The 24,349-nt window shown below is 41.6% G+C and overlaps 1 protein-coding gene across 33 annotated transcripts in view; it reads right to left on the bottom strand.

Moving 5' to 3' along the window:
- PCBP3 (poly(rC) binding protein 3) overlaps positions 1-23,658 on the bottom strand; it is a 138,748-nt gene extending 115,090 nt beyond the window's left edge. For 22 of the 33 annotated variants that reach the window (XM_019554423.1, XM_019554431.1, XM_019554430.1 and 19 more), the window contains exon 1: positions 23,509-23,657. In XM_019554423.1, coding sequence (XP_019409968.1) covers positions 23,509-23,574 — 66 coding nt within the window. In that variant the 5' untranslated portion in view covers positions 23,575-23,657. Of the gene's footprint in view, positions 1-10,090; positions 10,180-23,503 lie in introns of all 33 variants that reach the window. The other 11 variants (XM_019554436.1, XM_019554432.1, XM_019554424.1 and 8 more) reach the window with 5 other exon arrangements.
- Between the last annotated feature and the right edge of the window lie 691 nt (positions 23,659-24,349).

A 24,349-nucleotide genomic window follows, 5' to 3' on the forward strand; every position in this document is an offset into this window, starting at 1 on the left:
TGTTCAGACCTTTCCTCTAAGAAAGCAAAAGCCAATACATTTATTGAAAAAAGAGCTAGGATACTTTGTCACATACACAACACATGTAGAAAGTCCAGAGAGGTCAGACTCCACACTTGACATTTTTACATTGGGAAAAAGTAAATCTATATCAGTACACCCCCTTTCCTGTATTATAGGGCTTCCATTTCCTTGGCTTCAGCTAGACAAAATGCTGGGTTTTAATACCCCTCCTTCATCTCAGACTAGTGTAATAATTATAAGGGCTAGGGAATGGGAAGGGGGGAATAATTCCAGGCTGGGGCAAATAAACAATTCTCCATTATGCTTAATTTTCTTAATTGTTTAAAGCTGCTCAGAGATTTGAAATGTAAGACATGGCCCTGGTAGAAATTGAGTGATGGGCAGAGTGCCAAAAAGAGAGTCAGATGGACATAGAAATCCCATTCTGAAAGACCCTAGTGGTGGCAGTGACGGAAAAAGCTAGTGGCTTTCTAGTTAATCCTAAAATTATACTTGTCTTCATTGGCAAAGAGTTTGACATGACTGATCTCATAAAGCAGATATGGTTCTGGGCAGTATGTACCTGTGCATTCACACTATGTGGTTTTCAAACAAACTCATTTTTAATAAGCTCAAACCTTGCAAAACATGCTAGATAAAGTCAGTCAGAGAACGTGGATTATCATGTGTTCCTGGGATTTATCCATTTATTTATGTCAATCGAACACCGTCCTGTTTAAAGTCAGAACCTTGACAGTGCTTGGGGGAAGATCTTCATTTTAACACTGGAGTTGAAAGTGAATGACCAACAGCAAGCAAATGCTTTCTTTATAGTCTGGAAAAAGGTGCAGCAAAAGAGGACACTGAAGGGGTTGTTATTATCATACTTTTCCATCACATTGCACCAGCCAAGCACTTGAGCTGTCTTGACACAGTATATGGCAACTATGTGCAGTCACATTAGCAACCCACCAGGCCAGCTTTGCCTTAAGTTCTTTAACACACAGGCTCTCTGTTTCTAATCAGGTTGCTAATGGTAATACCCTTTGTAGCATCAGCAAGGACAATCAAAAGGGGATTTATTTCTTTACATTTTAGGGAGCATATTTCTGCAGCAAGGAAGCCAAAGGCAGTGACATCTGTTCTCCCTCACCCACGCTACTTGCCCTTGCAGAAACGGTACTAATTAAGCAATACACTGTCAAAAATCTGTGTTACAAACACGTCAAAAATGGCTCTGTAGGTTGCAAGTATTAACGTGCTATTTCCAAAACAATGCACCACAGAACATAAACCCAAGAAGGCTGGCACCTGGATCTGCAAGAGACTCAATAACTGGAAACAATCCCCAAAGCAATGAAGAGGACAAAAGACTCCTGCAAAGGCAAGCAGAGAGGATACACAAAGTGGGAGCAGGGTCTAGCCATGATGCAGAGACAACACCAAAGAGGGCTGTTTTCTGGAGACTCTTGCGCATAGGCACTTTGCAGGGAAAACCCTCCCCTCTCAGTGAGAGAACATAGCAGTATTAAGCAGACCTTGCTTGTGAGCTCCCCGGCTAATGCTGCATGACTGCATTGGCTAAGTCAAGCACAGCCCACAGAGGACATTTGTGTCCCTTTTCTCCCGGCAATATCATCCCAATCTGTCTGGGTTCCCTTCTCCACCCCATCCTAGGAGAAGTCAGCAAAGAGAGGAGAAGGCAGAGTACATACAAGAGTGAAGGCCCTCATTCTTGTCAGTGAGGCTAAGGAGAATACAGATTATGGCAACTTTTTCCCCCTATCCTGCCCTCACACACCTCTGCATTTTATTAGCTTGGCTTATCCTTGCCCTTGCTGCCTATGAAGTCAACAGGAACTTTGTCCCTGATTTCAGCTGTAGCAGGATTTGGTCCCAAAAAGGCTATACATTCAGCTGAGGAAGGATTTTCCTCTCACCCAGATAATTATCCTCAGGTTTCTCTAGGGATTAATTTTACAGTACTTCAGACAATGCTAAAATCTGATTTGGGCGATTCCAGATTATGTGACATTTTACTTTAGAGGGACTTGGAATAAGGGTCCAGAGCCTTCGGTTCAGATGAACAAAGCAAAGTATGAAAGAGAGAAGGGGGAAAATGGCTTTTCTCCAACCTGCTCTAACCTCTGCTGCTTTGCTAAAAACCCTTAGGAGCTCTCCAACGCCAGAATTGGATTTCCAGAATATTTTGTAGTGTATCTCACCCTTTACACTGGACTACCATTGGGAGGAAGTAGCATGGAGTCAGCATGGCTGGCTTCGTGGTGATGCAGGCATAACTCCTCAATGCACAGACCAGATACTTCGGTAAGTAAGATGTACCCATAACAGACATATATGAATAATCTGATCTGGCCCGTTATGCATCTTAACCTCAGAATAACAGGAATACAGTGACAATTAGAAGTCAAAGACATGGAACCAGTGAACATTAACTGGAAACAAGAATCTAAAACTACCAAGAAAACAGGAGATCGGTCAGGACCATTAGAGGAATATACAATATTCAGGTCTGAATGCTGCGATAATGGGCCAGTATAAGAAAGAGTTGTGGTAGGGAAGGGGAAAAGACTAATGTCCTTTGGTCAGTTTTTATTTTGTATCTACTACTGCAAAAAGACAAGATGGTCTAGAGGCCATGTCACTGGAGAGGGCACCCTGAGACAAGTTTTAGTCCAGCCGCTGGCAGTGACACTGAATTAGTCTATACCTCTCATGCTCTGTTGATTTAGACTGCAAACTCTCTAGAGCAAGGACTGCATCTTACTATTGTGGTTGTATGGCACCTAAAACCTTGGAGCACCTGATCACAGTTGGGCCTTCCAGGCATGACTGAAATTCAAAGAAATTTCTTTTAAAAATGACCTTCTGCTTTCAAATAAAGGTGAGGTGTACGTACCCCAGAACACTAGATTTGAGCGTGAGCTTTTGTGTGAACTTTGTATAGGATTTAAATAAGTACGTAAGCACTAAGCAATATTTTAACCAGGGAGACCAGATCTCACGGCACTGTTAAAAGGGGAAACGTTAATTTTTCCTTTGCAATTTGCACAAAGCAAAAGCCCAGATCCAAGCACACCCAGATACTGTGCAAATTAAGTCCAGGTTCCAAACAAGCATTGCAATGACGGTTCTCTTGTTTCTCGTTAGTTCCCCCACAAAAACAACAAACAAAAAATCTCAGGCCAGAGATTACTCCATTTGGTGCCTAAGATAGGTAGGCATCTAAGTATCTCTGGGCATGTGTATGCTGCAGTAACAGCATGTTGAGATGAGACACCCCCAACCATGCCTCACCCACCCACTCCTGCTTACATGCTCCAAGCCCAGAAACAACGTGGCAAGGACACTTCCAGGGAGTTACCCAAGAAGAGTACATACAGCCAGCTATAGTCACTCCAAGGCTCCTCTTGAGGCTTCAGTCCCCAGAATGCTTGAGAGTGGCCCCTAGGAACAACCCTAGATTATCTTCCCCAGTGTATTTCCAGGTTTGAAGCAAACAAGCAGGAACAGGTTGGCAGGTTGTGCTTGGGGGCATCCATACCAGCACACATGCACATTGGGGTGTAGACATGCTCTACAGGTGACCCTATTACACCCTGCTCAGGTTCCTCAAAAGCCATTAACACAAAGGCTGCATGGATCCTCTGCTATCTCAGTACTTTTTGTGACTTAAGACAAAGGTAAAGGTGAGTAACAAAATTAGGCACATTCATGGATTTCCAGGGACTTGAGCTGGGTGCAAGAGGATCGCACTAAGACACTTAAATGCCTCATAGCTGGAGTAAGATCTGGCCCCCTGTATTTTTACCTAAATTTGATACAACAAAAAGCAAGGGACTGAGAAACAAAAGAGCAGCATATCTAAAGACAGAAAGAACATCTGTGAAAAGAAAGGCATATTTCTGTACAAATTTAAGAAAAATTCCAGATACTGCCCAGAGGACAGCGTGTCATCATTTTTAGTCCCAAAGTCTATCTTTATTTCAAGAAGGTGTGGGATGAGTTTTCAATTACTCACTGATGCTCATTTGACTAAACTCAGGAGCCACAGGCCACTCAACTCCAACTAATCAGTGCCCTTGACCCTGTTGTGTCTATAATGTGACTCGCTGTTACATGCTGCATCTCTTTGCTGAAATAGAATTGGAAGAAAAATATAAATCATACCCTACCCTCCACCCTGCCGGGCATGGGGTGAGACATCCCTGTGCATATGGGGCAGGCCAGAGAGAGCCTATTAGGCTTGTGTGAAGCGGCTAGTATTTGCTTCAAATTTGGCCAATTCGGGGGACAGCGATTCAAATCAATTCGTCCAAATTAGCCAGCCCCATCCCGCCCTGGCAATGACTGCCCCACCTGCCCCAGCTCCTGGCACTTGTTAAAAAAAAAAGCCCCAACTCAGTGGGTGCTGTCGGGCAGGGGGAGCAATCCCTGCAGCCTCCCACTGCCCCACACTGCATGGGGTGCTCTTCCATGCACCTTGTCCCCTCCCTCCCAGTCCCCTGCCATGGCTGCCCCACCTGCCATGGCTCCAGACCTTTAAGAAAAAAAGACCCCCGAAAACCCCCCAGACTCACTGCTCCTGCTGGGTGGGGGCAATCCCCGATGCCCCCTGCCATGTGGAGGGCTCTGCATGAGCCCCCCAAAGCCCTGAGGCTACTGAAGGAGCAGAGAGTCCCAGGACTTTTCTCATTCTTTTTTTCCTTAAAGGGCTGGAGCTGGCTTGGGTGGAGCACCCATGGCGGGACTGGGACAGTGAGGGGGGTCAAGTGGCTTGTGCACAGCCCCCCATGCAGCATGGGGCAGGGGACCTGGCAGGACCCAGTGAGCACCCGGGTTTTTTTTTAAAACCCTGGGAGCTGGGATGGGTGAGGTATGGGGGCAGGCAAGGGTCCCCCCATGGTCCCCTCCCTCCTCCCTCAGACCCTAGTACTTACCAGCTCCTGCTGTAGCCACCAGGGACTGCTTGGATCAAAGCTCTCTGAATCTTTTCCGAAGATTCGGAGAGCTTTGAATCAATTCAGACCTTTTAATTGGTCCACTGATTCGATTCAGATTTGGAGATTCAGCCACTAGATCAGGCTGAATCTTCTCCGAATCCAATTACCACCCAAAGCTTTGCACAGCCCTAGAGCCTATATTTTCCGTACCACCCCATAAAGCCCTAGTCACCGCCAAGCAGTGCCCCCAGAGATTCTATATACAGCAGGCCTCAGGGAACCTTGTGAAAAAAGCCAGAGGGGTTAAGTCATCATATGAAAGCAGCAGCCAAACCTAGTCCCAATGTGGGAAAGGATACAGTGACTGGAAATGTGACTGTGATAGTGGTTGCAGAGAGGCTCCATTTACACCATGGCTGTGGGGGCATGACTGCATTGCCTACAACCCCAGTGCAGATCCCAGTCACAGGCCTTGTCCAATGGAAGCAGAACAGAGTAAGCATGATCACAGAGCTCTGTACTCTAATGGCATAATGCAGCTTCCATCCATTTGCAATGGCCAGCTGCCAAATACTACTGGGACTAGTTCATATCACAGAAGAAAGCTACAGCATATCCCTTCCTCAGACCCCAGAGCAGAAGCAATTTGGAGGCCAGATTCCCTCCTGCACCTAGATCCACTCAGGTCAGAGGGTAGTTGTAAGGAATTTGGCAGCAACTCCCTCATCTCAGTCCTCCCCATCCCAAACTCCAACTTAAGATACAGCGACTGGGGGGGGCATGCTCTGCTCTGTGACAGGCAGCTAGTCCCCAAGGGACCAAACAGCAAAAGCAAACTGCTGTAGAATTGCTGCTTTATGCCCCACTACATCAGTTCCTTCTCTGATGCATGTCCTGTGCCTGGACCAAGGGGGAAGCTGGGGCAGGATAAAGTCCTGTGCTAGTTGAGAATTCCTATCTACCAATGGGGTCTTCAACTGGCCAGATAAACTGGATCCCATTCCATATGGACTACAAAGGGGACAGATTGAAGGCTGAGCATCTAATTATAAGAACAGAAAAGCAGAAGCAAAGTACACACTTGCAATGGGGTCATTTACTACATTCCTAACTATGAAAGGAATGACTAAGAAGGATTGGTTTGTGTGCAGTTTGGACAAAGTGGTGTCTGGATGATGCCGGGTCGTCAGGGTTCAACAGCAAAACAGAATTTTGTTTTTGGGGGGGGGTTTTCTGGTCTAATTTTAGTGGGAAAAATACAGATTTAGAGATATGGATTGGTTCAAACTTCATTATAGCCCAGTGCCAGGCAGCTTATGCTGTAGAAAAACACCTGGTCAGTTTAAAAATACATGACCCCATTTTTATTAGTTTGTTCTTTCTGACAATTTTTTTTTTTTAAACTGTATGAAGGGGACACTAAATATACTACCACAGTCTGGTCTTTCAGAGATGGAGAAAGCCCTTCATGAAGTCTGCTTGTAATTCCTGGGGCTGGTATTGCCTGGACCATGTACTGAGCTCCATTATAGGAAGCACTCACTGAATTTCCAAGACAGAGGTTAGCATTCAGGATAATATGAAGTCATCTAACCGGTGGTAGCTCTTTGGGCCACCAACATGTATGTGTTTTACTGGCAAGGACAATGCATCGAGGGAGTCATTATGCGCCCCTCAGCTGCTGAAGATATATGTGCCGAGCACGCTCTGTTCAGACCATGACAGCAGGCTCTAAAACTGTCACTCCAGATCTGTTTTCACTTCAGCTAAATCTCAGCCTAGATTAAAATCAAGGGAAGATTTTGTTTTTCTCTTTCCTTTCTCCTGTAGTGGGTCCTATATAACCTCAGGTCTAAACACTGAGCAAAATACACCAATGAGTAGTTAGTCTTTGCAAAATCTACCAGATTTTGGCTGCATGGGGAACCATGGCCTGCCCAGCAATAGGGGACCCATTGTAGCTCATTTCCAGAGCAATGGTCTGTTCAACGGTGGAATTATTGGTCTGGCTAATTCATAGTGTTTTCTATTCATGCCAAGCCTGATTTGGGGCCTGATCCTGCAACCCTTTTTCATGAAAGCACCTAACTGAAGTTAATGGCATTCCTAACCTGAAGAAAGATTTCAGGATCAAGCCCCTGGATATTAATGAGTAATATCCCAATCCTGAAAACATTTAAGCATGTGTGTAACTGTTTACACGAGTCCTTCTGGCAGTAACAGGATTACTCATGTGAATGAAGCTGCACCTTTGTTTAAGTATTTGCAGGAATGGAAGCAAATATTGTCCCTGGGCCTTGCGCAGGACTTCCTTGTATGGAGGGGCATACATATTTGCAGTCCCTTGTCTGACTGATCCCTTGCTATACTCCTATGGCAAAGAGATCCACTGGTAAGTGAGGTTGGTGGGAGAGATGGTGCTACCGCAAGAGCAAGCTGTACCCATGGAGTGCATCAGTGTGTATGGAAAGTGGAATTTCTCCCAAGAATCCCCTTTTTAAAAGGCAGCTAGATGGTACTTTGTATATTCAAGCTGCTTTTGGTGCAATATGCCATTGTAAGCATGTGAGAGAAGCAGGGTGGTGTTCACTAGGTATACTATATTAACAGCTCCTTAATTCCATTCTAGTGCTTGATATTGGTGGAACCATGGTCTTTAACCATTAAATATTGCTGTATTTTGTCAAAAAGTATCCTTTATGCTGTCAAGGAACTCGACAGTAACACACAACAGGAGCATGTCCAAATCAACATCATGTGCATGTAAAGCTTCCTTTTGTGCCCTCCCAGCAAAAGCAAATGCCAAAAACCTCATCATCAGCTAATCGCATCGTATGCTCAACAAACTGGAAACAAACTGTATGTTTTAAATTAATAGCCTAGAAAAAATATGCATTTTGGTTTACCATATAGTTCCAGTGGAGCTAGTATGCTTTATTGAATTTCATTATCAATGAAATGCTTTATTGACAAATAAACAAACTTTGATATATATGCCATGGAAAATGAACTGTTCTAGTAGCTAGAGCTGTGGTGATAAAGCAATAGAGACTCTATTGTAGCAATTAGTGTGTTAACATTTTATGCTATTTGGACACATAATTCTAATGATTTGGGTAATGTACATATTCCGAGACTACATCGTGCCATATTTTTCTGCATAGGACAAATGCCACCTCATTCAGATGCATCTGCAATTTTATTTACAGGAACAAGAGGGATGCCATATTTTTTAAAGAAAAAAGAAATGTCGTATCACTCAGAGCTGCAGTTTCACTTTTTTACCATGAGCCACATAGACATCCAAAAATTATTATTGAGGCCCTTACTTAAGGCTTCAGTAATAATAAATACTATTATTTAAAGACATTATATCATTTAATACATATTTTGATTTGCACTGACAATTCGGAGTATTTCACATTCTGCCCATTCAGAATTTCAGCCTACATGATTTCAGGATATACTTTTTAACATCTATTTTGTAAGATAAATGTTAATATGAACACATTTCTAGATTCAAAACTATATGGTTTCCACAGAAATATAAGTATAAGAGGTCCATCTCCCCCTTACAACCAATAAAAACCCTAGACTGGTCTTGAAACCATTTAAAGGATTTTTTGTTTCCATTTCACATCGCTAAAACCAGGTCTCCATAGGAACATTTTAAGAATAGCTAGCCAGATGACAAAAATATTTTGAAACTAAGAAAATATTTCTAAGAAATTAAATGTATTCCTTAGTCAAAGAATATTTTAAAATAAATAATTAAGTCAGAATACCGAAATTCCTTATTATTGTTAGTCTTATAAACAGAACACAAGATATTACTCCAAAGCTAAAGCTTTCCAGGATTTCTCCAGTGTGGAAAGGCAAGATAAATGTTCTCTTTCATATATGGGTCTATAAAATTATTTACTGCCACTGGATTTTAGTTACCATGTTCTAGATACAGTATTTCTGTGCTATTTTCAGACTATACATGACTGTGAACGATAGCTCATGTTAAAATTAAATGATTTATCACAGAGGACTTGAATTGCAAGAAAACCATCTGCAATCAACTGTCTAAAAGATGTCTGTAACACAGAAATGCTATCTTATATTTTTTAAATTGCATTCATCGACTCAACTTTTGTTTTTAAATAGAAATATCTAATTCATTGAAACTGTAATAAAAATTTACTTATCAAAAGAAAACTGAGGAAGAACAAACATATTAGTATTGGAAATACTTCAGCTAATGCACATTTTAAATCATAAATCAGGACATACTTAAGAGAAAAAAATATTACTTGATAATGAAATGCATCCTTCCTCCAAAAGCCTGATATTTTCCTTCACTGTTTGAAAAGAAATACAAGCAGGCAAATGTCTACAATGTAAAAATCTTATAATTTTGAAATACTTGCCAAAATTTGTAAGCCAAATATTTTTAATTCACAGGAGATAAGAAGATGTTATATTGACAATATATGTGTTCTGATTCTTATTCTATCATTATAACAAAATGCATTTTTAAATTTTTATCATTCATATTTTTAAAACCTTTTTATCGCTAATTCTATTTCTGGGCTATTTGTTCTCCACGCACCTGTATTAAAAATGATACACAAGGTATGTACTTTACATAATAAGCATCAAGTCTGTTTAATTATTTCTAATTTAAGAGTGGGAATTGTCATTTTAATACCCTGTTACATTATTGCTTTTAAAGTAAAACATTTGACGTGTGTTTTGTATAGAATCTCATTTATTTTCATAAGTAAAAAACAATAAATATTTTCTATATCCAAGTTGTTTTCACAACAGATCAATAAAGGTAAATTTCCTAAATTGTTCTAGTAGCTAATTTTCTACTCATCTTGCTCCTTTTAACATAGTAGCCACTTCTAAACCCATACTGCCATATCTGTCTTACCATAAGTTTTTAAATAATCTGTGAAGAAAACTTCTTAAGTGGTTCACTTAAGAAGGTTCTTAAAAGACTTCATAGCTCTTTTATCACATTTGAGGTCTAAAGGTACATTTTTATTTCATGCCTCCCCACTAATTAATATTTGTAGGAGTTATTTACAGCAGTGGTTTTCCACCAATACAATCTTTTTAAATCTTCTTACCTCCAAACAAGCTGCTTTAGAAATTATTTGGTTTGATGTGGGTTCAGACAGATGGTCACTCTTTTCACGTTTGGAAAAGATGGAAAATGCTAAGGGAAAAAAAATACAGTGATATTTTGTTGTAAAGCACAGAGGGCTCAAAACCTGATTGGCCTCAGGATGGAAATCATGTGACATGGAACAAAAGCCATGTGACCTATTTTTTCCCAAATCCCTTGGTTTACTTGAAGTGGGATGCGCCCAACGCCGATGTTTTTGTCATTTCAATGGCTTTAAAAAAAAAAAAAGGCCACTGAACAAATCAGGTTGCCTTGAGGCCATGAGGATGAACCAGCTAGGGCTTCCAACACGAGTGAGAAAAGAGCTTCAGTATTAAGCAGCTAGCAGTCTTACATAGTGATATTTGTCTATTAAGTATGGCAAATTAAATATTTGAAGAGTAGATCCTTCCAATTTCTAAAAGGCTTATTTAGGCAGCTTCTTGGAAACCTGCTCAAGAGGTCTTCACAAGAAAGAGAGAATAGTATAATAATGTGCTTAAATTGAACCTTCTGTAATACCCACCCCGAGTGATCGGCTATGCTGAAATACAGAAAACAGAGAAATCAGGCACTTCAACAAAAGAACGGGGGTGAACAGAATCCTTAATCCACCGGACCCCAAGACAGTGTTTCTCATGAGGAACATTGCACAGCAACCCAGAAGCATCATGAAAGGCCATCATGAACGGGGTCACAAGGCACTGAAATGTTGTTATTATTTTATTATAAAACAAATATTCCCCCGCTCCTCACGTGCCCCAATCTTACAAGATCCAGTAAGGTACAAGGTCAAGTATCCACTGCGAACATTCCAACACACACACAGATATGATGAGTTATCATTGGTATCGTCAATACACATTTAACATAGAAGTAAAGTAAAAGTTGGAAGGAGGTTGTAATTTTTTAAAATTGTTTCTTACACTTTGAAAAAGGAGACACCTGAATGACTGAGAAATGCTGCAATTTCTGAGAAAGATGAAGAAAGTTCAAAACATTCACATTCACACAAAGTCCCTTGCCATGGAAGATACAAAGAGCAGGGAAGAGAAAATTAAAGATTAGGAAGCTGTATTCTGACATGTTTTAGAAATTGTTGCCAACTCTAAATGTTCAGGAGTCAGACCTAAACATCAGGAGACTCGTTTACAAGTCTAAATATTTTTAAAAATAAATTTTGGGGGTTGAATGCTTTCTCCTTCTGTTTTTGGACCTGCAACAAATGTTTGCAAAATCTTACCCCACAGCTGAAAAGGTTAGAACCCTTTAAAAAAAACCCTCTTGAATTCTGATATAGTCACATCACTCTAGCAGCTAGAGCTTTCACAAAGTCCCAAATATCACAGAAAAAAACCCCATGATAACAGAGAGCCAGAAACCCTGAGATTATATGCATGTCTTAATTACACTGGGGGGGTAAGCTGACAGCTCCACTAGCTTTAGTAAAGCCAGAAGGGCATGTTGTAGCACTTTGTCCCGGCCTGGTCCAAAATGGCAAGACAGCTATTTTACCCTGGTAAACCTGTGAGAGTACAGGTCTCTTGTAGGTCCCCATTCATACTTCAGAAAATGCAGTTTTCATCATCCCTTTGACAGGTGCAACAGACTCCCTCCAGCTCTGTAAGTCAGCCCATAATGGGAAGTTATTTCTGTGCTGTCTCTGCCTACCCATTCTCCATCCAGCTGCTAAGGGGGCATAGCAGTTAATATCTTCTGTACAGGGAGGCCAGTAATTGCACACACAAGGATGGAAGGCTCCTTAATGCCTATTCCCCTCTTCCACCCTCCACCCCAGGCTTTCTGAACAAGGAGACCTAAGTACCTTCTGCAACAGATGCACACTGAATTTCTTCCAGCTTAAAATTCTGCCTTTTTTTTCCTTCCATTTAAAACTAATTCAGACCAGACCTCATCTTCTAACCTCTAGGAGCTTAGGTAAATGCTAGAGCATGAACTAATGCAGTTAGTTATAGAACTGAATGTACCCATAACCAGTGAGTATTCACCATAGTGGAGGCTGCTAAAAGGTGGCATTATGAGGAAGGAGGAGCAGGACAAGTAAGAGACGAACAGCCCAAGGCAGGGGGGAGAAGGCACAAGAGGGAAGGAACAGTGAGGCTAGTGGTCAGAAGGGAGGCACCAGTGTACTGACAGAGGGAAACAGGGATGCTTCTTTCCATTCTGCAACTAGCAGATGTTCTCTGGCTCCCTGTTTAAGCCCCAGTTCACATATTGCAACAGCACTCATCCTCCTCTCACAGACAAGAAAGCTCCTGCTTCTGTATGTACCAGGTAATACCTAGAGATGCAGTCTAGTGCTTGCCTAAGGAGTCAATAAGCCTTCAGACTGTGGCATCTAGTCAAGGGTGCAGCCAACTGCATGGCATTTAGCAGTGCCTCAAGCTGGGGAAACCATTCCCATGTATTTTTTGTTGCTTGGTGTTTTCCTTTGCAGCACCTGGCTTCTTTCTGAAGTTTTCTGCTGAGTTCAGTCATGGTAGCAAAAAGAGACTTTATTTCTGTTTAAATGGTACAGCTTAGCGTATCACATACAGATTCCCCCATTAATCACACAGTATGCCCCCCCCCCCCGGCACGCACATGCTTGCTTCTCAGGACTGGTTACTGGGTTAAAGATGCACTCATCCTTTCATTAGGGGCACCTGCTGTAGTACAATCATTGGGTAAGCAAATAGATTTCATTCTTGTCCTGGAGAGGTTTTCCCAAGGAAATATTAAATCTATCTCTGTATGTGATGTTGTACACTTCTAACATGCACCTTCTACCAGTCAAACTTGCTAACAGAACAGGGAAGGTAAGAAAATGTTGGGTATCAAAAAAGAAAGAAAAAGGCCTTTCACTTTCAGTATGGCTTTAATGGCCAAAGAGCATCATACAGAAGTGTTTTCAAGTTCCACCCTTTGCTGAAAGTTCTTCATTGCTAAATTCCAAGCAGCAGTTGCAGAGCAGCCAGTGCTAGCAATGCCAGTGAATGAAGGGAGCCCAAACACACACACACCCTGAGGTCAGCAAGGGATGGAAATGAGCAGATGCTCACGCAGTCTGATTCCACCTCTAAAGTGCCAGGTGGACCTGCACCAGGCCTCATCTTCATATCCCTCACTCTGCAGTCTGGCCAAGGCAGGAATCTCAGCCAGATGTAAGGAGCCTGCAAGATTTTTTTTTCCCTGATTGGTCCTGAGAAGCCAAGTCTTACATAGCTTTTGATGTTCTGCAGGGGACATGATACCATGGGTTGCTCTCTGCAATTACCAATGCAGGTGGCCACACGGCAGCTGGTAACAACAAGTGTCCTCTGATGCATTGGCCTGTGACAGGCATCCTCCTGTTCCCTATATCTGGCATAAGCAAACAGAGTGCACCACCACTGCTTTGATAAGAATCACATGCAATATTACGATGTAGTACTTTGCTAGGGCAGTGCATCATCATGCTGCCCTGGAACAGCCCACAAATAAGGTGCTACAATTTTGGGAATCAAAACCTGCTTCTTAGTCTCCCAGCCACTCTGGGGAAGCAGAAAACCCACTATAGCTATCCACTGGAATGAAGGCAAGGGCCCCCATCCCATGCCTTCTCTTGCCCTCCCCCAGGAGTTGGAGATATAGTAATCCTATACAGTTTACTACCCACATGCGATGGAAGTACCAATATAATGCCAATTAAAGGACGAAACAGTTTATCCCTGATGCAGTGAAAGCATTTGGATAATTTCTATCTGAGAAGGTATTTTCTTGCAGATTCTACTAAAAACTGACAGATGACAGGCTTTCATTTAAAGCTGGCATAAGCCAGCCTTTCTTGGACCTGAAAAACTGATGTAGACTTCATCCTGTAGTGCTTTGTTTAGATATGCTCATTGGCTATTTCTGGAATCTGTGCTCCATCCCTAGTACCAGATCAGGAGTCAAGAATGAAGTGCTGCAGCCAGTAGCTTGTTTACAGAGTACATGTTCTCCAGTTGTTTCTTATCCTGCTAAAGAAATGCTATATCTACAAGCTCATTTGGGGGGGTTATCAATTTATCACTGTTTGATAGACTCCAGTAATACTGATCATGTTACTTACTTCAATGATATTGATAATATTTCTAATAGCTACAAGCACGTACTGCATCCCCCTCCTCCCCCCTCCCCACCCCCAAGACATCTAGCACCCACTAGGCACTACAATTTTATTCCAGGGAGTGACATCTCCTACCCAAGTCCATGCCAACCTTGCAGAAGAGTCCTAAAATAGTTTCAAGGCCTATTTGCAGAGAGGGGTCATACCAGCATCTGCCAGCTGCTTTAAATCCTATGTCATCACCTTTTCATAACACCACTTATTTGCAGCCATTGAAATGGTCTTTTTCTGCACTTCGGGCCCACAATTTGGGCCTAAAACACAGAGTGGAGATTTATTCCCATGGTAAAAAATCATGTTCATGTCCAACAGCTAGAAAGCAAAATTCAAAATATGCCCTTCCTTACAGCAGCATTGTCATAAAATGTCACCACCAGAAATACAGCCAGCTAAGTCTTTTACTGATGGAACATACAGTTCAAGCGTATCCTGTATCCCAAGAATACAGGGTAAACAGAAACCCTGTAATGTCGGCTGCCGATGTCTTAGCTCAGAGTTCTCTGGCCTTTCTGGTAACAAACAGCTACCCTGACTGGGCTTCCAGTTAGAACACAAAAAGCCCAGAGGATAACCCTGGTGCCTTCACCAACTTGCCCTTAGCAAGAAAGGTTGTAACATCACCATATGTGAGCTGTCCTTTCACACCACCAATAATTCATGGAACAACAAATATTAAGGGCCGGCAAGATTTGTCTAGGATAATGCTTATTCTCTAGTCGTCTCTTCTACTGCTTAAAAACTCCTGTACAAAGTGTTATCTCTATTTGCCTGCACGTACCATTATATCAAATATAAAAGCTGTAAAAGAGAGGAAAGAATGGAGCTGATGTGGCTTTTGCTCCCCCTGTAACCTGAATATAACTTTGTTATATTTAATAAAAGGGCAGCAACTGCAGAAATGCAAAATACATTCTTTCAGAACCCTTTTTTAAAGTGACTAAATGTAGCTGTTCATAACTATGAAAGCACTAACGTGGCTTTTACTCCCTCATGGTGTAAGTACAAAGCCCAACAGAGCTTTGCTAATGCCCATTAAATAGTAATGCACAAGAGCTGACACTATTCCAAGCTCAAGAACTCTGCAGAGCAGAGAGCTAGAGGTGCTTGTAGAGCTGTCAAGGACTAATTTCTTTCTCTTTCTTTCACTCCCTTTCTGACCACTCTACAATGAAAAGCTTTCGTTTTTTCACTGAAAAAAACAAAACAAACAAGTCATTTTGAATCAAACAAACATTTCATTGTGGATACTTCGCTGTTTTGTGATGGGAAGAGTGTTGTAACTATTTTTTTAAATAAATTTTAAATGAACTTAGCTCATTGTTTCAAGACATTGTTTTGAAATGAAAATTTATAGTGTTTCTTTTAGAAATATTTCATTTTTTGACGTTTTCAACTCCCCCTCCCCCATTTTTTTCAGGTAAAATTATTCACCAAATTTGCCTCAATTTGACAACTAACTTTGGTTGCCCTAAATCAGCATTTTTAGCAAATAAATAATCCATCTGAAAATTCCACTCACTTCCACTTGCTAATCATGCTGAACAATACAACTGCCAAACAATCTGGAGAAATGGAGAATTCCAGGCTCTTTTTCCCCTAGCACCGGCTGCCATGGTTCAAATTCCAGGTCTGCAGAGTTACAAGCAGATGCCCCATACTGTCATGCTGTCTATATATCCCATCCTGCTTTTGTAGGGTCACCAAGTTGTTATTGACTTGGCAGATGACAGATGAGGTCCTAATTCTTTTCTCATTGCTTTTACATACCAGCTTTGGGTCTAAAGCTGCAGCTTAAGATGTGCAATTTATTTTTCTCTTTCTTTTTTTCAAAAGCATATACTTATTTAAGAAAGGGAGAATTCTATTCTCTGGTAGGATGTGTCAGAGAGTCCTATAAATACAACACTTAAGTGCATCACTTCAACTCATTGCTAGTTTTGAGTTTTTGTGCCATTCTGTCATGAATGAAAGCAAGTAATCATTCCATGAAATTACCAGGGGAGCAGCTTTGCTTATGGGAAAACACAGAAGGAGTAGATACAGCTTACACGTAAGGCAACAGTAGTTAAAATAGCACAACAAGCCTGATTCAACATTTATTCTGAAGCTATTCCAGTTAATTTTATTGTGTCAGTCATATTGCAAAATCACTGGTTCTCGAAGGAAGGAAAGAGAATTTATACCACCAGTGCTGTGAAACCGAATCAGCACATTTAATACTGCCATTCTGTCAAGGTTCATGCAATGGTATTATAGTAGCAATAAAATATTAGTCACGGGGCTATTATGCTAACTCAGAATTAAAAACAAATGGGCCATTTAGCCAAAGTTAACCCAATTCAGGAATGTGCAGCATCTGCACATTTCCACTTCATCCATACCATCCATCCATCCATTAATAGCATTCATTTAAATCTGGTTTCAAACTATATTTTCTAAGTAAAGATATAAACATACACAAAAAAAATAGGTTCCTTCCTCAAAGTAAGCCCGATTAAAAGATCAGAAAAGGCAAATACTTCAGTTGAAAGGGACGGTTATTTTCAAGAACAGAAAATCTTTAGATAAGGCAACAAAGACACCTGAGGGAGGAGTTACAATGTTTATGGCAAATTTTATCAGCATCCAGTTTATAAAACGTCAATCTGGAGAAAATGATACATACTTATATCAGGTTTTGGACTTCCAGGTTGTGCTCATATTTTGTCTGTTATAATCTTTACTTTCTCAGAAGAAATACTTTCTCAGATTATATGGAATTTTATCTAAAGGCCCACTGAAATCATTTGTGAGGATACTTCAAGCTAGAGTATGCTCCCCAAATCAGGCTGAATTTACACACTACCAGTCATTGTCTGTTACCATTTCTGAGTTCTTGAACGTTAGTGATTAGTCGGGGTTTAACATAAAGCATCACTATCTGCGTTCAATGTGCTTCCAGGAATACAGAGTAGCATTTTCATTATGTCAAAGAGGCAAGCAGATTAATATTTTCAGTAGCCAAAACAAAATAATGTATTCTCAGCACAAAGTGTTTGCCTTTAAAATGGATATGCATAAATGGACAAGCCAATACATTACAGTAAGCAAATAACAAGCTTACCAGAGCAGGAGAAACTTCAGTGGCTGGGAAGTAGGACCACTAACTGTGGAACACAATGGACACCACTAACATTTCCATCTCTTTGCACTGCCCTATATGTTAACTTCTCCATAGCCCCCAGCAAGGTTAGCCATGTTCACACTGTGGGGGTGCTGTTGTAGATCAGTCTTTCTGACTAATTGCTTCAGAAGGGCATGAAGGGGAAGCAGGAAACAATGGCGAGAAAGGGAACAAATGTTCAGGGTGTCTGTTTCCCCGCAGGGCAGGGCATTGCACAAATAATCCACTTCCTGGATCAATGCAATTAACTTTACCATTTCACCTTCAAGTTCACATTAAGCAGAATGGTCAAATTATGGAATCATTTGGTGTCAATGGAATATTCCCTTTCCCCTCACTTTCCCTTAAGAGTATTAGCAGAATTAGACAATACATATGCTACCAATGTATTTTTCATGGAAACATTCTCCTTTCAGAGCTCAAAGCTTTGTCCTTCCAAACTGGCACATTAATAACACCCTGTAAGTCCCAGTCTTGAGCACAGATGTGGCATTTGTACCAGACCAGTACAAGAAAGGATAAAAGCTATTTCCTGGTGAAATCCAGGTGCAGAACAGGGGACCCTTTGCTTTCCATGTAACCTTTAAAATACCTTTGCAGTTGTATTTCAAATGAACTACCATCCAGCATTCATTTCAACTTGCATGCAGATTCCATTTCTCAGTTTCTAATACGACAAACACTTTCTTTGTTTGCTTTTCAGAAAATGGTGGCTTTAAGGAGATAAAATGCGAGGTGATTTCCCTGTTTGGGATAGACCTATCTGGGTCAGTCAGCAGGTTTAGAAATCACTGTTGCTCTCTCAATTAAGTTCTCCCAACCCTAAAAAAGTGAGGATTTTGCAGGGGTACTAGATGTTGCATCCCCTCTGCATCTCCTCAGTGAAGTTCATGGCTGAGTCAGAGTTTGGGACAGGAGAGAAAGTAAGACATCTGCAACAGTGAAAGGACAGAGATTTTCCTTAGCATAAAAAAAGGAAAAAAGCATCTGACTCCTGATAGTTTCCCTAGCATATATGATACATTTTAATGGTATTTCATAAAATATGTAGGCCTGGGAATGTAATCACAGAACAGAAGTGTGTTTGCATTACTGCCCCGTTTTCTTGAATGTTGCCTTTAAGAACTACAGATCAGCTATTAATAGAAAAGGTTTAGACAGGTGCCTGTTTTTCCTAGCTAAAATATGACAATCTCCCTCCCAGTGATCGGAGACTCAAATAGCAACATATACCAGACTGCCTATAATTGATGGGAAGAGCAGTTCTGTGTCAACTGACTGGCAGTGCAGGAGGAGGATAAGATACCAGCTTGGCATCAACCAGTACCTGGCTGCTGAAGGGTTCAGGATATCCTGGATACCAAAGGGTTGTCCAACCCTTGCTCTCAAGGCCACATCCTATGAGTCTGAGTTGATTCCTTTGCATATGCCCATCCCTGTCCTTGCTTATTAGGATCGTAGAAAAGACATTTAAGTTGTGCATGAATTTTGCCATTCCTTTTGTAGCTGCAACAAGTAATTTTCCTGGAACTTTGTTTTCACTGACTTGCCAGAAACCAGCAGACTAACAGGCAGAAATAGCAGTCAGTTCAGTCACCATTTTTCTCCCTTTATCTCACTCCTCCCATCCTGTTTTTGTTCAGTCACCTGTTCAGTCTTTCCACATCAATAAATACATACAGTTATCCAATTCTGCTGCACTCACTCCCCCAGTCTCTTGATGTTGGCTGTTGGTCTGGTGGGTAGGTAAGGAAGAACGTGCTTCCCTGGGGACAGATTCTGCACCATTTACAATAATAGGAACTTTGCCATCTACTTGTGGGTACTGGATCAGCCTCAAGGAATCGGTGTGCTCTAATGCAAGTCTCTGGACTTCCATAGCAGTCCTGGCAAAATTGTGGCAGGAAAGAGAGAAGACAGTACTATCTGAAGGAGGAGTGAGAAGTAAGATATACAGGAAATGGTGACAGTAGAACCTTGTTGGTATTCCCTCCCATGGCTATCTCCAGAGATTATTCTGAGAATAGCTGATTTCTAAACCATCAGACTCCTGAACATTCAGCTTTAGTGGTCAGCTGCAGTGTGCTCTACTCTTCCTCCAAAGCCTCATGTTTTTCAGCCCAGAAGGAAGTTGCAACCTGGGTAGAATGAATTCTAATATTTTTACAGGATTGGGGCCCTCTTCCCACTTTACAGCCTCTTGGTGCACATCGGATCCACCAAGCTAGAGCATATTTAGAAGTTCAAAAGGATAAAATTCACTCCATGAAGAAGACCAAAGGGAGGGCCAATTGAGAATTAAAGTGAGACTGAACTAGGATACTGGCCTTGTCCAGACCCCCTTTCCATTGCCAACATGAATATCCCATTATGATTTTTGAAAAGCCTAGCAGTCATATTAGTTCATCATTAAATTTAAATAGTGTGGCTATCTATTTGAAACTATATCAACTTTGTACAACCAGACTCTGGTTTGAGTATAGCAGAGTATTAGAAAGCCAACAAGAAGCATATTCTAATGAGCACACCCTGCTGCACCTGATTACTCAATTGCCTGTCCTGTTTTATAGCTGCAACAGAGGCAATTCTGAAATTAGCAATTATTAATTATGCCATGCTGACCAGATTGGAACACAAATAGCTTCTTCCAAGACCTACTTCCATTGTTGCCTCTGTTTCCATTCAGGTTGCTTCCACAGTAAGGAAGATGATACTTTTCCCATGAAAATGTTAAAGAGCGAATTTTGGCAAAATGAAAGCTATCTGGCTTTTTTGCAAGTTTTATACTAGGTTTTGCAAAAAGCAAAGCCAAGTTTCAATATGGATATCAGCACAATGGAATTCTTTTGAACCTTTTGCTCCAGTTTTCTTTTCTGATCACAAATGAACATATATATACACATCACTCATTTAAACCAAACACCACCGTACATTTTCTGACACCAACACTTCAGGTTTGTGTCATAGGAGCTTGTGTAGCAACTGTGTATAGTCCCATATGTTTCAACATCTCAGGCATGTCTACGCATCACCCTATGTCACCGTAGCCATGTGGTACCTCTCCGTAGGATGCTATGGTGATATAGCAATCATGTGATTTTATACATATAAATATAATTGTTAGAAGAAAGTGTATTCTCTAAGGTTAGATACTGAAATGTGTGTCAGAATCAGAAGAAGAATATCACAAGGATTGACAGGAGATGGCACAGAGTGGGAAGATGAATCAGTAGGATCTGGTCCCCAGCTAGACCTTAATTCACTACAGCCTGGATGTTTCTCTATTTGCCTGGTAGCTGACTGGTTAAGATAGTGATTTAAATGAAAATGAGTTAGCTGAGACTTACCTGGAAGTGCTGTAGGTTAGTTGTGGGTAAGGAGTACAATCTATAAAATATGCTGCAGCTGTACTCCATGAGGTAAGCGGAAGGTTTGAACTAAAAATCAAAGTAAGCCAGTGGCTTTTAGACAGCAACTAAACTTTTATTCTATGTGTGTTCATCATATTAGCACTGCTGTCATAGGGAGATCTGCTGCTTTTATGACCACCATTGTCTCTTGCCTTTTGTTGACCTCCCCTCAAATCTCCTCTTTTCACCTAGTCCCCATTATGTGTCTCCTCCTTTCTCTTAACCTTTTCTTCCCTGCACTAATTTCCAGTCATCCCCCACATGTCAGCTCTATGGGTACTCCTTTCTTTTAAAGGGTTGAATGGCACTGAAGTGATATAAGGTTTATGTTGGCTTTCTACTTCAGAGAGAACTCTGTCCTGGATGCTCAGATTTCCTGCTTTCTTGTTTCAGGTCATGCTGTTTGTTATATCTGTAGACTGACAAGAAGTTCTGTTCTTGTACCTCCAACAATGGCATCCCTAAATGCTTCGCAGGAACTCAAAAAAATACAGCGATCCCCCCAAGCCCAGTTGCTCCTCCTCCAAAGGCTAGCAAGAATAAAGCAGGCCAGTTTCTACTCCCCAGCGTGAATGACCATTTACACATGGGTTGATTAAGCCTTTGGCATGAGTCTGAAGCAAGGCTCAAACTCATGTTTCTAGCATCACAGGGACAGTCTGTAACTATTCTGCTAAAGAGCCCTTAAACAGTAGGTACCTACCATAATAAAATCCATGTCATACCTACAGCAGAAGGGCTGGGGGAGCACATTCAATACTGCCACTGATGCAGCATGAAAACTAAGCAGTGATAAAACATGTAGACTGGCTAGCCTCAAAGCTGCTCTCCATGCACTACTAGCTAGTAGCTAGCACCCTGCTGCCTCCATTTCACAGATATGAAGCTGAAGCCCAGAAAAGTTGTGACTGGAACTTGCTCCCAGGCTTATCTCAGTCCAACATTAACCACTCTAGAGTCCCCTTCTCCCACTTCCAATATGGATCTCCAAGCAAAGATAGCCTGATTCCTCCTAAAAATGATTGCAGCCTCTGACCTGAGAGACTCTCTCAGCATCACCATTAATATCTTAGAAAAATGGGACAAAAAAGCAAGAAATGAGCTGAGGCCCATAACACTTAAAAAGCATCAAAACACTAAAAAGAAACAAGAAGGGGTTGCAGCAGCCCTTGCTGAGGATGAAAGCAGTTAAGGAGTGTGAGAGTAGAACTACACTTTACCTAACCTGAGAATAAGCTGGGGCAAGAGACTTTGGGGCTGCTTCCTCACAGAAATACCAGCCCCAACCAGAGGGACAAACCCTGCACCGCAGTGACCCTACTTGTGGAGATGACTTTGTTTTAGAAACCAGAAAATGACTCCTCCTCTACAATCCTTGCCTCCGTAAAATCCCTGGAACACCCAGGTCTTCCCCAAACATGTAAAGGTGTCAAGACTCTAAGCAAAACTCCCATCACCCAAGTACAGCCAGATCTGCACAACTTACTATCTTTATCTTTTCCAGATTCAAATCTTTGTCTGCTTACAGACCAAACAGAAGGCAGAATTTCACCTTAGCCTGGGAGTACTGAAGTCACATGAGCATGTGAAGACACATCATCAACTAGTTACTTTCAGGGATTCTACTGCATTAGAGTTTAGTAGATGGTCAGTCCCCTGTTGCTTTAAAAAGACACAAAAGTAAATCCTCTTAAACTGTTACCCACTGATGTAAAGGTGTCTTCCCTTTCTATGTACAGACAGTTATTCTGTCACAGTATTATGCTTAGCTACTGTCCAATGAGAGGGGCTCTTTGGTCAGTTGTATCCCATGGCATTACATTATACAAGAAGGCTTATGAAAGGAATTTGAGACCAAGAGGTCAGTTGTTACATTTCTGCTTCATGGAGCTCTCTTTCCCTTTTAGAAAAGGAAAGATAAAAATCAGAGATGACTTTACCTCCTCCCCACTAATGGAAAATTTTGTTCTGCCGTCCATTTGTGGCTGTCAATTATTTGGACAAAAGACTGGCCTAAAGCAATAGCTGATCTGCTACTCTAGTAACAAAAGCAGAGCAACTGATAGAAATTACCCCATCTTGCTCTCCTCTGCTTAGCTCTTTATCATTTCACAATGAACCCTTCCCACCAATACAGTGGAAAATGAACAACGTGGGGTGAAATTATAACAGGCAGGAGAAACAGAAAATCCTGGAAGAAAAATAGTATATTTTGCCACTTGCCAATGTTTCCAAAGAATGGACACATGATTTAAACTGGCCTGAACTTACATTAAAATATAAAACCAGAGGGTTCTATAATGATTTGCCAAATGTTCAAAGAGATATAGACCCACTCTAGACTGTGCAGTATAAAAAAAACACCTCTCTCTATTTTCATCAGACTACAGCGTCCAGTTCTTCTGCAGAACACTTCCTCCTCTCACAACAAAGCCCCAGAAAACATCTCACTGGTTCTTCCAGACTCAGCACAGACCTACCATGAACCTGTGGACAGCATATAGTAATAGATCTGTTACAGAGGATGGCTGGATTCTTCATAATATTGAACCCCTAGTTATTGTTGGTCTTGAACCATCTCATGTAGCTTATGAACATAAATTATGTCTTCACATTTATGAAGGTGCTATATTATTAAAAATATTAGCTTACCTTACCCTATAGGCTGGCCTCAAGCTCCAGAGCTGGTCTGTGGAGAGTGTGGTGTCACCAGAATAGGGCATGCTGGGGTGTTTCACTGAACAGGAACCAGCAATCCACAGCACAACTGGATAGCGTGGACCTGAAAAATAAGCCAAGGAAAATGTTTTAGCACACAGGTCTGCAGAGAGGAAAGATGGTCAAGTGACTGGGGCTCTAATCTGGGATTTAGCAGTTTCAGTTCCCTGCTCTGTCACAGCCCTCTTGTGTGCCTCAGCTCTCCCTCTGTAAAACTGTAATAAGAGTACTGCCCTGTCACAAGAGGTGCTCTGAGATCAAAATGATTGTGAAGTGCTCAGAAATTATAGCCATGGGTGCCAAGTCAGTAGGACAGACAGAATGTTCTTTTGATGCAGATCACTTGAGAAAACATTAAAAAAAAAAAGCTTAACACTAAAAAAAATCATTTGCGGGCAACCCAGATCAAGGCAGAAATACAGAGCTCCAATTAGAGTATGTTTGATATGTATATCGAGTTATGAGGAGGACATCTGTACCACAGTAAAAAAGCTGGACCGCAGATCTCTTCTTTCAGATTTGGTGTGAGATGATATGCCAACACTGCCCTCTGTTTTGACCACCAAAGATTAAGGTATACAGAGAACTAGAAATAACCCCTGGGAGGCACTGGAAGGACAGAGCATGACATAATGCCATAATGACACGGCTCGGAGCACCCCCAGCCAGGTCATGAGGCGCTACAGGGAGTTGGGAGCGGGGCTTAGGGGTCTGGGAGCTCAGGTGGTGTTTTCCTCGATCCTCCCAGTCTCGGGCTATGGGCTGAGGAGGGAGAGGAGG

This window comes from Crocodylus porosus, unplaced genomic scaffold (genome assembly GCF_001723895.1).
Source record: "Crocodylus porosus isolate Cpor-Errol unplaced genomic scaffold, CroPor_comp1, whole genome shotgun sequence".
NCBI lineage: Eukaryota > Metazoa > Chordata > Crocodylia > Crocodylidae > Crocodylus > Crocodylus porosus.